General features: G+C 35.7%; 1 protein-coding gene across 1 annotated transcript; it reads left to right on the plus strand.

The window, feature by feature from the left end:
• Nucleotides 1–286: 286 nt before the first annotated feature.
• LOC126821614 (transcriptional repressor protein YY1) lies at nt 287–13,106 on the plus strand (the record flags this gene model as incomplete). The annotated part of the gene is made up of 9 exons (XM_050550075.2): nt 287–527; nt 3,693–3,837; nt 5,725–5,805; nt 7,741–7,798; nt 8,598–8,756; nt 10,119–10,288; nt 10,926–10,958; nt 11,895–11,958; nt 12,717–13,106. Coding segments are annotated over 8 exons (945 nt in total), but the record flags the coding sequence as incomplete, so codon positions are not given.
• Nucleotides 13,107–16,112: the final 3,006 nt, after the last annotated feature.

Here is a 16,112-nt window from a genome sequence, read left to right on the forward strand (position 1 = left end):
CATGATTTCATGGGCGCCGCCATATTATGTTGGAAAATGGCGGTGGTTTAGCAATGGCGACCAGCCGCCATCTTTGGTTAGTAGGGCTGAAGGAGCTCTGAAATTCGAAATTTATTCTTTCATGTTTGAGAGCATCTTGTGTACAGAATATACGTTTAAAATAAAGAGTATGTAAATCTCTAACGATCAAGCCACCGTTTGGAACTCAATAAATGTGTATTTTCTTATAATTTATATTTTTACAAACGACCTTGAGTTCACCTTGGTCATTAGCTGAAATGACGCCTTTTGTTCAGCAGGAAAACGACCAGCGAGTGACGTAGATCTTATTGATGAATGGCGTGCCTTGTTGTATCGGAGCCAAGTTTTGCTGTGGCCTTTTCCATGGGACGTATATATTTGTTATTGCACTGCATTTCTTATTTCATGGACTGGGGATAGGTTTACTGCTAGTTTTTACCGAGCATTCAAATTTCGCCGTAAAAACGTCAAGTTCAGACTCAGAAGCTTGTCGTCGGAACGAGTGGGTAAGGTGCAATTCTGTAATGAATACATTCATAAACATGCTAATATATCATTGAAACTCACTTTGCCAGTAAACATAATGTGATTAGACTATAACTTTTGAACTTGAGAGAAAGTGGGCCTATTCATCTTGCTTCCTTTCCACTATTTCCATTTTTTTTCCCCAATAAAGTATAATTTTAGATATCAAATCAGTGACGAGAAATCAATATAGTTTTATTTTCTTATTTGCAATTTTAGACATTTGTTGAATTATTTTCAAGAAAAAAATATGAAAATTTTACAATCTTGCTCATCTGAAATATGTTTGTTACTAGTAGTGCTAGTTATTATAGTGTTACAGTGTAGCCTACGGTATATACCCTATCAAAACAATGCTCTCTCTTTGTCTTTGCTCAAAAACAAAATTGTCAAATTGTCATTTGATTTTGGTTGCCTTTTGTGCATTGATTTGTTTTTTTAGATGACAATTTGGTAAGCTGATTACGTCACTCTCCGGGAGATATCATTTCATATAAGGGGTGACAGCAGAGCAAATCGGCACTTTTACGACAATTCAAGTTTGGTTTAAGAAAAAGCTATAGTACAAATCTCGGCTCGGCATTGAGTTTGGGCGTTCACACACAGAACTCTCCGTATTCTTTTATTTTGTTGCCGTCTTTTACATTCTAGTAGATACACAGGAAACGTCCATGAAGCCTTTAGAATTCTGTGCCGCAACAAAAAATAGACCGGACAATCGTGACTAAAATAAAATTACCTCCCCTCGCGCACTTACCAGTAAGTTTAAAAGCAAAGAAACATAAATCAATTCATAATATTTTTTATTAATCTTGCTACTCTGTTTTTCTTTGCCACCCATACATAGATAGTAAATGTATCAACACATCGTCTTTGTTTATTTCGGACGCCCCCATGCGAAAAAAAACATGTCGAGTTTTCGTTAAAAACAAACCTACTAAAACATTCTTTTAATTTTCACTTCTGCATAATTAATTATCATTCCGGAAAGTATTATTCCTTAACTTTATTTTCGTAATTTTAAAATCCTTCGTCCATGCGAGAATTTGGAGTATTTAGCAACACCAAAATGCTTACAAAAACTACGAAAATATTGAAATCGATCATTCCACAATTTCCAACTGCTGCCTTTGGCTTATTTCAAAGTTCTAAACTGGAGAAATTGGTCACTACCGGATAGGAATACTTATTGGGTTGAAAAATTACCATGTCACTATAAGAATACTGTAAGTTCGAGAAATTAATCTGTATAAAATCCAGCTATTTCAAATATCACATCGCTTGATTTGCCGTTGAGAATTGAGATCTCGTCATGTCTCGAGCGAGCGGCAAAGAATCCAACCAACGGGATTATATATACGGTCCATGGTTTCAATAAAAATCTTCAGTTGATATTTTCCGTCGCCCAAACTCAAACGATCGTAATGTTTTCATTGCAACACGTGGTTATCAAACTATCTGTCAAAATTAAACCACCCCCTCAATGGGATCGCCCAACACGTAACGAAATCATTGTTGTCGTCTACTCAGTCGAAAATACAAGTAAATAGTCAAATTTGTCAAGAGAGAACTTTTTTATAAGTTGGGATATTTAGTTGTGCAATGGATTTTATTGGACGGGAGTTGATTTCAAACACACGGGTAAGTTAATAAAAACGAAATTTAAGTAGTTTTTTCATAATCGAAGAAATGCGTTTAAAATTTACGATGGTTCACACAGTAAGTCTCTAATTCAATATCATCAAAAATCTTCAACATTGAAAACACAAATTATTTGTCAATTTATATCAACATTGATGCTGTGATCTTACCGGAAAAAGGTGGGCTTCTGATATCCAATATTTAAGACAAAATAAACATTTTACCATTGGTACACGAATCGTGTACCATAATGCGTTTCAGCCCCAGTTCTAGCAAGAGACTCGAGGAACGAGGCTAGACATATTGCACCAAACCGAACGGCGTATGTAGACTGGAATAACCAGACGCTAGAAATTTGCATTCGATTGAGACTGCTAGCTTATTTTGCGTTTCAGCCCCAGTTCTAGCAAGAGACTCGAGGAACGAGGCTAGACATATTGCACCAAACCGAACGGCGTATGTAGACTGGAATAACCAGACGCTAGAAATTTGCATTCGATTGAGACTGCTGGCTTATTTTGCTGAACATTACTGATTTGAAAGTAGAGTAAAAACGGAAACCATTGAATGTATATCAGTTTATATACATTCATATTACAGTATTATATGAGTTGCGACCCACTTGTGTCAATTTCTAGGTCCCAAATGTTAGCGATTTAGCTCCTTTAAAATTTTTATAACGTTTTTGTGTCAAGATGCCCCTTAAATGCGATTTCCAAGCAAGTTTGGAGGCAGTAACCAAATCTACCATTATTTCTACTATTACTATCAATCAAATGACAATTATAGCATATAGAAGGGTACATATGAATTATTATGATATTATGTGAAATCATGGTGGATTTGGGTAGATCATGCTACCAGACAACTTGCTTAAACCGATATTGAGATCATTTATAACCAACTGTGTGTTTACATTTTAAGCCAAGAATAGAGCAAAATTAACTCAGATTAACCAATGATATCAACACATTTCATTACTTTTATTTTGACCTAAATTGTCCCAAATAAATCAAGTTTTCCTCCTTAACTAATTGTAAGGTAGCTATCTTTCACCTGTATTTCATTACCCTCTTTTATGACAGAGTTGCTTCCCCTGATGAGTCCTGAAATGTTTTTCCAGAAACATGCAGTCATTAGATATAGTTATCGTACATGTAGGCCTATGTATAAAATTTCCAGGCCTGGAAATAACGGTTTCAGACGTACCTGACAAAATGTCAGGCACTAATAAAATAGTACCTGACATTTTCAACTTAGTGCCGGACATGTATTAATAATATAAATAAAAAAGACAAATCAGTGCCGGACAAAATGACAGGCACCAGAAGTTTTGTGCCTGACAAAGCCTGAATCTGTGGCTGACATTGTCTGTGATAGATGCCTTACTTCCAGACTTGAAAATTTCCCCAGAAACCTACAGGCATTAGATATACAGTGTAGTTATCATACATCTATATATAAAAGTTTGAATGTTAAATTATTTTATTTAAAAATATTTTCAGATGATCACAAGTTGGATGAAGAGACAGTATCATCAACCGATACAGATGCCGATTTTACCGAATATATGACCGGCAAAAAATTACCTCCTGGTGGTATTCCTGGTCTTGATTTAAGTGATCCAAAAACACTTGCAGAATTTGCACGGTAAATGCTTGAACATAGATATGATCATTATATTGAATTTATTCAATGTTTTTGTGGGCATTATTTTCCGTTCATCACTCTTCCCATGATCTGCTGATAAATGAGTTACCGATACTAAATAGATTAGACCCTACAACGTCCAATAGAGAATTTTCATTTACTGCAAAAAATACACTTCGATGTAACCTTAATTTAGACCCTCAGGATTTTTTAAGGGCTGATGTGTGCCTAGTTGTTCAGATGGGAAGAAATGAAATGGGGTTTAACGTCCTACTGTTCTGCTCCTATACTGGGCTAATGAAGACGGGCATACGCCATACTGTGTGCTATGAGGGGAATTTTGCCCAGGCAGCGGCACTATCGCCTACTCTTATATCGAATTCCAACTGCCAAGGGATCTTTTACATGCATTCTAATGTATACACAGGACCTCGGTTTTTCGTCTCCTCCGAAGGACTAGACAGCTGTCCTTGTCAGGCCCTCCATTCTGCACCACTGACAAGGGGAAACCACATTGGAAAATCAGGATGAACTTTCTCGGCCAATGCAGGGATCCAACACCCGACCTCCAGGCTAGCGAGCCAGCGTCTTAACCACCTAGCCGCCGTGGCTCCCAGATGGGAAGAAAAATACAGGTAGACATTAACATGGACGTGAACGCACCCTAGTCGGTTTAGGGTAAGACGCTGGCCCGCTATTCTGGAGGTCGCGTGTTCGATCCCTGCATTGGCTGAGAAATTTCATCAGGATTGTCTGACATGGTTTCCCTTTGTCAGTTGTGCAGGACAGAGGGCTTGACAAGGACAGCTGTCTAGTTGGATAGCACGAAAAACATTGGCATGCATGTAAAAGATCCCTTGGCAGTTGGAATTCGATATAAGAGTAGGGGTTTCAGGTCACTTGACTTTAGCGTGAAATCGGACAGCCAGCGGCTGAAATATAGCCCACTTCAATCTACGATTCTGAATTACTATTTTATGTAAATGCATTACTAGCAATTGTATTACAATAGTTTAATATCAATCTCAATATCTGCAAAGATTCAGGCTAAAAAATTATCGAAATGTAAGCGAAATTACCGTTTGTTTACATGAGACGCTCGCGGGAAAATACTGCTCTGACGTCACGCGGCCGGAGATTTTCCATTGCTACGACTCACTTCATTGGTGAATCCGCACCTTAGTTACCGGGGGATTTTGATAGAGAACCAATCAAACGATAGGTAAAATTTTTGTGGTTATTATGGTTGTTGATACCTCGTGATCGGACAAGTAGACCCGTAGAAAATGGGATTTATCTGTTTTGATGACTGAAAATTGCCAAATTTCGACTAAATATAAAAAAACTTTCTTGAGGTATCATCCAGATTATAAATATTTGACATATTATCATTCAAATTATTATGATTTTAATGAATTTTAGCTGACAATAACGTGCAGATTTCAGTTTTAAAATTGGTACTAGCGATTCTGAAGGGAAAATACCGCATTGACTGGTATAGAGCATTATGATTACATTATTGACGTCGATCTCGGATTTTAAAATTCCATAACTTTGGATCTAATTAGAATATTTTGATGAAATAAAAAAATTTGTGTAGCATTTTATGTATATTTTCACAAAATATTTTAAAAATTTTTTTTTCTGTCATTTGAAACTTCGACCTGAAACCCCTAATAAGAGTAGGCCATAGTGTCGCTGCCTGGGCAAAATTTCTCTCATTGCATACTGTTTGTTCATTAGCCCAGTTGGAGCAGAACAGTAGGACGTTAAACCCCATTTCAGTTCCTAGTCAGTTAAAATTGGTTTAAGATTAGATGACAATTTAAATAAGTTTTTAAATTTAAGTGGCTGTTTTCGTGTACTGACTATTAATTTTATTTTCAGGTCTCCAGGTGGAAGTTACCTCACATCGTATGTAACTGACCAAGTTGGGCAAGAATTTCAGTTGACCCGAGAATCGTATGAGTAATTTACTTTTCTGTCATCTCATTTTTAAAACCAAAATAAAAGTCATAGAGTTTTTATTGGATCAATAAACAGGGACGTGTGTTAAAGATATGAACTGGCCTAGCACGTAAAATATGTCTAGTCCTTTGGATGGAAGGCGCCTCAGTGGGTAAGACGTTGGCTCGCTAACTGGGAGGTCACATGTTCGATCCCTGTGTAGACAGAGAAAGTTTATCAAGATTTTCCGGCATGGCTCCTCCTTGTCGGTGGTGTAAGACCAAGGGCCTTGCAAGGGATATGTATAGTCAATCAGATGGTACGAAAAACCAAGGTCCCGTTTAGATATTGGCGTGCACACTAAAGATCCCTTGGCAGTTGGAATTTGATATATTTGTGAAAGGAATCCCCTCCCCCTACAACCCCAAACTTGTTTATTGCATGTAAATAAAACCTGTTTGACTTTTATGATATCATCTTTTCATCTGCTGCTTGTCATCATCACAGGTATTTTATTTATCTTTTTTCTTAACTGAAGTGTTGAAGGGAGGGGGTGGGGTTGAGGGGAGGTTGATGTGAGATTTCAGAGATTATATATTTTAAAACTTGTCACATTACCAGGGTTGAATTTTCTAGTCTTTTTATATACATGTAACTCCCCAAAAAGTTAGTTGTTTAGTTTTCGAATTACTTTAAAACATTTTGGACTACAGGTAGGATCATTTGAAATTGTAAAAAGGAAAATATATTGTTTTTAATCACAACCAATAAAAGCATGAATTTTTTAATGAAATTCAATGCTTTTTCCTTCAGTCACAGGTTGAAACTGAAACTAAATAAAAAAGGACTTAGTTACTAAGAAACTTAACTAATGAGATTTAGTTGCAAAGGAGTTAAAAGAATGAGATTTAATTACTAAGTAGCTACATTGTAGAATATTTAAATCATAAGATTTAGTTATTGAATAGCTAAAATAATGAGATTTATTTACTAAGCAGTTAATGAATGATATATTTAGTTACATGTATACTACTAAGCAGCTAAGTTAAAAGTTTAGTTTTTAAGCAGCTAAAATATTTAAATCGTAAGATTTAGTTACTGAACAGCTAAAATAATAATATTTAGTTCCTAAGCAGTTAAAATATTTAATTAATGATATTTAGTCCCTAAGCAGTTAAATATTTAAATAATGAATGACATTTATTTATACTACAAATAGCTAAAAGAATAAGATTTAGTTTATGAGCAGCTAAAATATTTAAATAATAAGGGTTAGTTACTGAACAGCTAGACTAATGATATTTAGTTCCTAATAATTAAAAACGTGTCAGCTTGTGTATTTTTCTTTTGTAAAATTAATTAACAGTATATCCAATAAACAAGCTGTAATTAGTAAAAGTGTGAAAGTTGCCCCTGTCCCACCGTTAAAGGTTTCACACCTTGTTGATGTCTATATTATATAATCCATGTATATTCAGATAACGGATGAACATATGATTTGATTTTTAAATAGGCAGAAATTTTCATCTCTCTTGAAATTTTGTAATGTGAAAATAATGACAAGCTCGAGCAAAGTGAGCTGTACTGTATAATGTAGGAGAGATTAGTCACATTTTCAGCCAACTGGCTATGACATCCATTTTGTTATCTCTTTAGATAATTGAGCTAATTAAATTAGTTTATCATGAGGACGTAGGCTACATTGCCTGGATGAAAGGGAATAGTATAGTCATAAATTTGTTCCTCAAGTTGTCAAGCACGAAGTTCGTGTAGACGAGTTTATGAGCTAATTAAATTAGTTTTAATTAAATTAGTTTATCATGAGGACGTAGGCTACATTGCATGGATGAAAGGGAATAGTATAGTCATTAATTTTGTTCCTCGAGTTGTCAGACATGAAGTTCGTGTAGACGAGTTTATTTTTTGAATGATTTGTATTTTTTGATGTTATTTCAGTATTAAACCTAAGAAGGCTACAGATGATGTACCTAGAACAGTTCCTTGTCCACATAAGGTATGTATTATACATTACAAAACACAACACACTACACTGTTACCCAGGTATCATTTAATCTTGTGTATCTAGCACTAATTTCTTTCACATTCGTTTAATATCAAATCTCTGTTTAAAAATTTGTTAAAATTGTTTAAATTGGACACTCATTATCAAAATTGAATGGTCAGCTTTAAACTGGACTACAAGTACAAATTAAACGATTTATGGTGTTTTAAACATTTTTAACGAATTTTTAAACAGAGATTTGATATTAAACGATTGTGAAAGAAATTATACATGTATGCTAAGATCATCACCTTGCCCTTAGAAGGTATGGATATAAAAATGTATGGGAACTATGTTAAATGATGTAAGTCAGCCAGCTTAGCAAAACCTAGGGCACAAAAACTGTAATGATATAAAGATTGAACTGTGTGCTAAAGAAACGAGAAATGAAATGGGATTTAATGTCCTACTGTTCTGCACTGACCGGGCTAATGAAGATGGGCATACACCATTGTGTGCTATATGAGGGAAATTTTGTACATCAAATTCCCACTGTCAAGGGTTCTTTTACACAGGCCCCCTTGACAGGTTCTCTGCCCTGTACCACTGACATGGGGAAACCACACTGGAAAATCACTACAAACTTTCATGGTCATCATGGAGTAACCCTCCAGGTTATCTATCATAAACCAGTGATTGTATTATATACAATATAAATATGTTTTTATGGTATTTATTTGATTGTTGTTACTATATTGATGTATTTATTTGATATTGTTGTTACTATATTGATGTTATTAATTTATTTCAGGGTTGTAATAAAATGTTCAGAGATAACTCTGCAATGAGAAAACATTTACATACTCACGGTCCTCGAGTTCATGTATGTGCAGAGTGTGGTAAAGCCTTTGTTGAAAGTTCAAAGTTAAAACGACATCAGTTGGTACACACAGGAGAAAAACCATTTCAAGTTAGTACAATTATAATACGTCAGACTTACATGTAGTTAGTACAATTATAATACGTCAGACTTACATGTAGTTAGTACAATTATAATACGTCAGACTTACATGTAGTTAGTACAATTATAATACGTCAGACTTACATGTAGTTACTTACATGTAGTTAGTACAATTATAATACGTCAGACTTACATGTAGTTAGTACAATTATAATACGTCAGACTTACATGTAGTTAGTACAATTATAATACGTCAGACTTACATGTAGTTAGTACAATTATAATACGTCAGACTTACATGTAGTTAGTACAATTATAATACGTCAGACTTACATGTAGTTCTTTCATATCAGTACAATTATAATACGTCAGACTTACATGTACTTCTTTCATATCAGTACGGGGGGTTGGATGGCTGAATGGTAAGCGTGCGCGCGCTGTATCATAAAGTCTGTCATTGAGTCGACTGGCGTGGTTTCGAAACTCCGGTTGTACGTGGCAAGGAGTAGGGTCGCCTGTCCAACCTCGTGGGTTTTCTCCGGGTCCTCCGGTTTCCTCCCACTGCTAAAGACCCCTTCGCGCAAGCGAATTATTGAAATAAAATCAAACCATATGTTAGTCCCGAAATGACCTAGTTTGTGTCGAGTGGACGTTAAACCCCATTTCTCTCTCTCTCTTTCATATCAGTACAATTATAATATGCCTGGGTTAGATCTTTCAAGTAAGTACAATTATAATATGCCTGGGTTAGATCTTTCAAGTAAGTACAATTATAATATGTCTGGGTTAGATCTTTCAAGTAAGTACAATTATATGTCTGGGTTAGATCTTTCAAATTAGTACAATTATAATATAGCTTACATGTAGATCTTTCAAGTTAGTATAATTAATGTCTAGACTAGATCTTTCACGTTAATATAGGTTAGATCTTTCAGCAACTCACCGAAACTGTCTTTTTTCAAGGAGTACTTGTTTTCCACGGAAGTCAATCCTTCGTCTTATAGTCTATATTGACTAATGTATGGCTGTTGTTATTTGGGCAGCTCGATTGCCAGTCTAGAATTTCCCTCATCAACAAAATGGCCATTGGGTTACGTAAATTAAACAAAATGATTGTGTATCAGCTGCCACTGTTGATTGAGATAATTTCTTATGAAGTCGGGCACATTTGTTGTAGCCCAAAATTACCCACTTTCACTCGATTGTCGCTGTTTTGGGGAATGTTATATCGAGTATCCCTGTTGTAATCTCTGATTCATTGGTTGACAGTCTATAGGAGATAACTCCATTTATCTACCTCTCGTGAAAGTGCTGTTTATTTGAAGTGACAATTACAACAATTATTCATGTATTATATGTTATTTATTCCAGTGTACGTTTGAAGGATGTGGGAAGAGGTTTTCACTGGATTTTAATTTACGGACACACGTCAGAATACACACAGGAGATCGGCCTTATGTTTGTCCTTTTGATGGTTGTAATAAAAAATTTGCACAGTCAACAAATCTCAAGTCCCATATACTAACACATGCCAAGGCAAAGTAAGTTCTTTATTCTTTTTTTTTTAATCAACAAGGGGGTTTAGCATCCTACTTTTCTGCTCCGACTGGGCTAATGAAGACAGGCATAAGCCATACAGTGTACTATGAGTGAAAATTGGCCCAGGCAGCGTCACTACAGCCGACCCTAATTCCAACTGCCAATGGATCTTTTAGGTGTACGCCAATTTGTACACGAGACCTTGGTTTGTCGTATCATCCAATTGACCAGACCACTGTCCTTGTCAGGCCCTCTGTCCTGCACATCTGACAAGGGGAAAAAATATGTCAAAGTATCCGGGAAAATATATTTATTACCAAGAACAGTATACCTTTTAAGAAATAGTTTTTGACAATCTACAAATTTGATATCATACTCTCAGATCAGAACAAATTTTGGGAGTCCAATAACTGACCCAATTAATCTCAAAAATGTATATCTTTAAAGGAGCATATTTAACTTGTGGTTATAAACCATAAATTCATGAACAGTTTCAATTTCTGCCTAATTAAAGAGATCATGTCCCCTCAAATGTTCTGAATGACAAAAAGTGTAGTTTAATAATTAGATTTTGTCCAAAAATGATCATCAGTTTTTAGCTTATTGATGATAATGATGTTTATATTTTATAAATTTTAGAAATCAGCCGACATACCAGATACCAGGTGCTCAGTAAGTCAATATTATTTTTAATTCAAACTATCTATCTATATTTACTAAGAAAAGTTTAGCTTGATTACTAATTTTAGTACCTGTGTCAACAGTTGAACACCGAATCGGTTTATCTATCTTGATACTGACTTGACATTATCTATAAAATAAAAACATTGACTGCTTTTTTCTTTTTTTTGTACTCCCAAGCCCCCCCCACCCCCTCTAAATAACAAAAACTAACGAGACTAGTATAAAAACTGTACAGGCATGTTACAAGTCATTGACTAGGAGATGTTGGGGGATCACGTGGCTAAGTGGGTAAGATGCTGGCTCGCTAGACTGGAGGTCGGGTGTTCGATCCCTGCATTGGCCGAGAAAGTTCAATCGGATTTTCCGGCGTGGTTTCCCTCTTGTCAGTGATGCAGGATGGAGGGCATGACAAGGACAGCTGTCTAGTCGTTCGGATGGGACAAAAACGAGGTCCAGTGTACACATTGGCGTGCACGTAAAAGATCCCTTGGCAGTTGGAATTCGATATAAGAGTAGGTCGTAGTGCCGCTGCCCGGGCAAAATTTCCCTCATAGCACACTGTATGGCTTATGCCAGTTTAACCCAGTTTAGGAGCAGAACAGTAGGACGTTAAACCCCATTTCATTTCATTTCGTACAGAGATGTTACAAGTCAATGACTGGTATATAAACTGTACAGACATGTTACAAGTCAATAACTAGGATATAACTAGTCAATGACTAGTATATAAAGTATGCACACATGTGACAAGTCAATGATTATACACTGTTCAATCATGTTACAAGTCAATGACAGGTAATATAAACTGTTCAGGCATGTTACAAGTCAATGACAGGTAATATAAACCGATATAAACTGTTCAATGACTATAAACTGTACAAACAACTAACTTGTAACTAAATATAAAACTTGTTTATTTTACAGAGTAACACAAGGTTTAACTTATGTAACTTTACCTCCAGAATCACCTGGTTGGGGCTAATTAAAGGTAGGTTGTACCTTCTTAGTGAGAAGTTTTATTTTGGAAGCCTCTGTTCTGACCTTTGAAATAAATTATCAAGAAATATATAGAGAAAAATTGACAGACTAGATCATTTTGGGACTAACATGGTTCAATATTATTTCAATAATTTGCTTGTACTAGGGGTCTTTAGCTGTGGGAGAAAACCGGAAGACCCGAAGAAAGCCCATGAGGTTGGACAGGCAACCCTACATCATTTCATGAACAAACTGGGAATCAAAACCACACCACTTGACACAAGGACAGATGTTGTAACCTAAAGCACTCGGCAAACCTCAGCAGATTCGAGTACCCTACATCTAGCCTCGGCTGTATGACGAAGTCCGCCATTGGAACTATTTCCAGTTCCCGAATTACCAGCGGCATTGCCCATGACGACACCTTTGAAGAATGTTTTATCATACAAATGTTTCGAAGTCTGACGCTGTTTTTCTTTCAAGTTTATCTGATTTTCTTTATCTGAAAATTCTAAACACGCTTCAAACGACGCAATTTTGATAACTTCTTTTTAAAAGCGGCAAGTTTTCCTAATAAGCAAACTGGTGCTGCATCACAATTATATAGACGTAGGTACATATCACTTACCGTCATACAGCTGAGGCTAGATGTAGAGTAACAGAATCTGCCGCGGTTTGCCGCTCTCTCTCTCTCTCTCTCTCTGATAGATCAGTGTTTATATTTTTTACCTGGTTGTCTAATGTTGTTTTTCTTCTTTTTATTTTCAGGAATTCAAGATTTGTATACATGTAGATAAAACTTGAAAGTGACGTCATGTGTAATTATCCAATTGATGGACAACTTGTGTACATATAGTGTAAAATATATAAAACTACTGCCACAACTGTGAACTTTAAAGGGGTCAAGTGGCGAGACCTTTTGTTGTAATTATTATTATTATTATTGCCAGAAAGAGCTGTAGAAAAGCTTGGACTTGGAATTGCCGTTATTCTCAGTGAATTGTGCTTCGTGTAAACAAAACAGTTTAATAAATATTACAATAAAAAAAAAAACATGTTTCAACGTTCAGATTTTACTGGTGACATACAGATCCACAGAATTACCCAAGCTGAGTTTCTTTTAAAACAAAAGTTAAAATAAATTATGAATTACAATTATTTAAAGTCTTTGATCCTTATTTGAATGATTTTGAATCCCTTGCAAACAATCGGATTAAAATACAGATCTAAATTTCGTTTTGTTTTTTTATACTTTCGATGACCTGCACAACATGAAGATCTGGCCAGTTGTTGTGGAAGGTCATGTCAGGGGTCATGAGTGGCTTTTGACCCTATGACGTCAGACATATGATGTTGATGTTTCTAATGCACTGCCAAGAACTCTCCGTAACCGATTGTTTGTCCAGTCCCTCACTTCAACCAGAACAACTCTTCCAGATCCTAATTGTAGTGAAGACAAGTAAAACAAAATTTTAAACTATAAAAAACGAAACGAAATAGGATCTGTGTTTTAATCAGATTTCCTTGCAAACTACTGGTATAATATTGTGTAAGTTGAATCCCAAACAGGAATATCTGTCCAAAAATGGTTCAATTCTTTTCAGTATTTACAAACAAATTGACAACATTTAGCATCCATTACAGATAGATGATAATATAACAAAACTCGGTACCAGGATGTTGTTTGTCCAATACAATAAATATGATATTATGGACAGGTTGATTTAATTAAATTATTTACACTTAAAGGGTTGAAAGTTGGTAAAAACACAAAATAAAAAAAGTCCTTGTATATTAAAAAATCACCTGAAACACATTTATAAAATCGCTTTCATGGGAAGACAGAGAGGGTGTCTTCTCCTTTTGTCATAATGAAAACAAGTTAAATAAGGAGGTCAAGCTGACTGATGCTTGGCAACATCAGTACCAGGATTTTCTGTGAAACTTTTTAAACTGATTGAATCCAAGCTGGGATATCTACTATTAGTATTTAAACTGAGGCACCGGAACCCGGGTACCAGGGTATACAAATGGTACCCTGCCCTTTTCTGGGGTATACATGTATATGTAACGAGATTATCTGAATTTATTGTGAAATCTGATCAATTATAGTGTCTCGTCAACACTTGCTCCTGAATATGAGCTCTTGCAAGAATCGTGTCTCTAAATCTGCTGTCTCGTTCAAAAAGCTTATTCTATTTTCTTGATGAAGATTGGTGTTTTGAATGTCAAATTAAAAATAATTTTTTATGAGATGAATTGCTCATGATACGAAAATTGTGAATAATTAGCCTTTTATCTCTTTCATTATCATGTATTTTAAAGGGTTTTATGTTGGAATTTAGAATTCTAGCGGCGCGTTCTCGGAATTGACAAATTTCAAAATTTTCTAGAGGCCGGGGGGAGAGGACCCCCCACCCCCCTATCTTTTGGTACCCTAGTTCCGGCGCCCTCGTATTTAAACATTCATAATACAAGACACAAGCTTTATTTGGCAAAACCCAATTGATGCACATATTTTAAATCTGATTGAATCAAAGCCAGATCATTTAGTGTTGGTATTGTGTTTTTGTTTTCTTAAATAAATATCAAATAATGAATCCCAGTACATATTAGCATAGATTCAGCCATGATAAGTTTGATATTTTCTGCATAATGAAAATGAAAAATCACGCATTGTTAATTCAAACAAGCATTATTTATACAAGAGCTAAATCTGCCTATTGCAAGTCCTTTACGCCTTAAATGTTATATATAAACTATCAGACATTTATTAACACGGCAAGATCATAATCAACTCTTGATGCCATCGGATGGGTCCGATTTTAAACAGTAAAACGGTTCAGTCAGTTGGCACTCAACAAATGTACATTATTATTGTAATTTGGTGCGGTTTACCGTCCCTCTATGTGATTAAATGTTGTTCCTTGCAGGACAATACTAGTTGGAATTCAAATATCCACACCCAAGAACTGACTACCGCACCTCCAGAAAATTTTGTATATATACTTTAGAACCATCAGGCTTTTTGGGACTTAGAGGCAAATATTCTGTCTAATTATTTTGCAACAGAGAAGAGGTTGGAAACCAGTAGCCATGCAAAGTGTGGAAATAGGTCACACAGCAGCAATACCTGGACAGCACCTTATCCAAAAGAATAATTTGGGATGTTGGGCAAATGGGGAATAACTCTGGAATAGGGTTCTTCCTTTCACAATGCCAATGCTCCACACCAAATTTAAACTACATCTGTTAAAAGCTACAGTCTCTCCCATTCACAAGGTTTCTGGAAAAGGGGGCATAACTTTGGTCTGAAAGGTCGCAGAATGCTGAATAGGGTTTCGTCCTTTTATGACCACAATGCTTCACATCAAATTTGAAAAGAATCTGTCCAAAACTGCAACCTCTTATCGCGTTCACAAGCCATTTGTTGACAAGCCATTTGTTGACGGACGGATGGAGTGATGATATTTGGGCATGTTGTTGATTGGAGAGTTGAGACAAGGTGGGCCAAAAAAATGTTACCAATTCTGATTGTAAACTACTTTTTAAATGTGAATACTTTAATAAAAAAAAATCAGAAAAATGTCACATATGTATGAAGTTTTTATTGGATATTAATAGTCTCCTATTTTGTCACTATTTCTGAACACGGTTCAGTAATTAATGACATGCTCAATCCATTCACCCCTTCTCTGAATTACAGTTGCTAGTGCACAGTGAATTATCTTATGAATGTTTGCCTTCAGAGTCTCTTTTGTTTAAGGATTGTTGTAGACTCTCTCCTTCAGATATACCCAAAGGAATAGTCTACAGGGGAAAGATGAGGAGGGTGTGCCGGACATGGATCCATGTCACACAAGATAAACCTATCTCCAGGGAAATACCGCTGGAGGAATTCCAACAGAACATTTACGCAATGTGTGATAGCATCCTGTTGATAAATGACAGTATTCATAATATCAGGGTTTCAAGGTTACACTTTTCTTTGTGTATACATATATAGCTGACATTTCAACAAGTGTTAACTTAAACAGGCATTATGTAAGAGCTAAATCTGCCTATTGCTGGTCTTTCTTTAGGCCTTAAATGTTATAAAAATTATTAATAAGACATTTATTAACATGACAAGACCATAATCAACCCTCGATGCCATCAGATGCT

Source organism: Patella vulgata, chromosome 5 (assembly GCF_932274485.2).
Source record: "Patella vulgata chromosome 5, xgPatVulg1.2, whole genome shotgun sequence".
Lineage (NCBI taxonomy): Eukaryota > Metazoa > Mollusca > Gastropoda > Patellidae > Patella > Patella vulgata.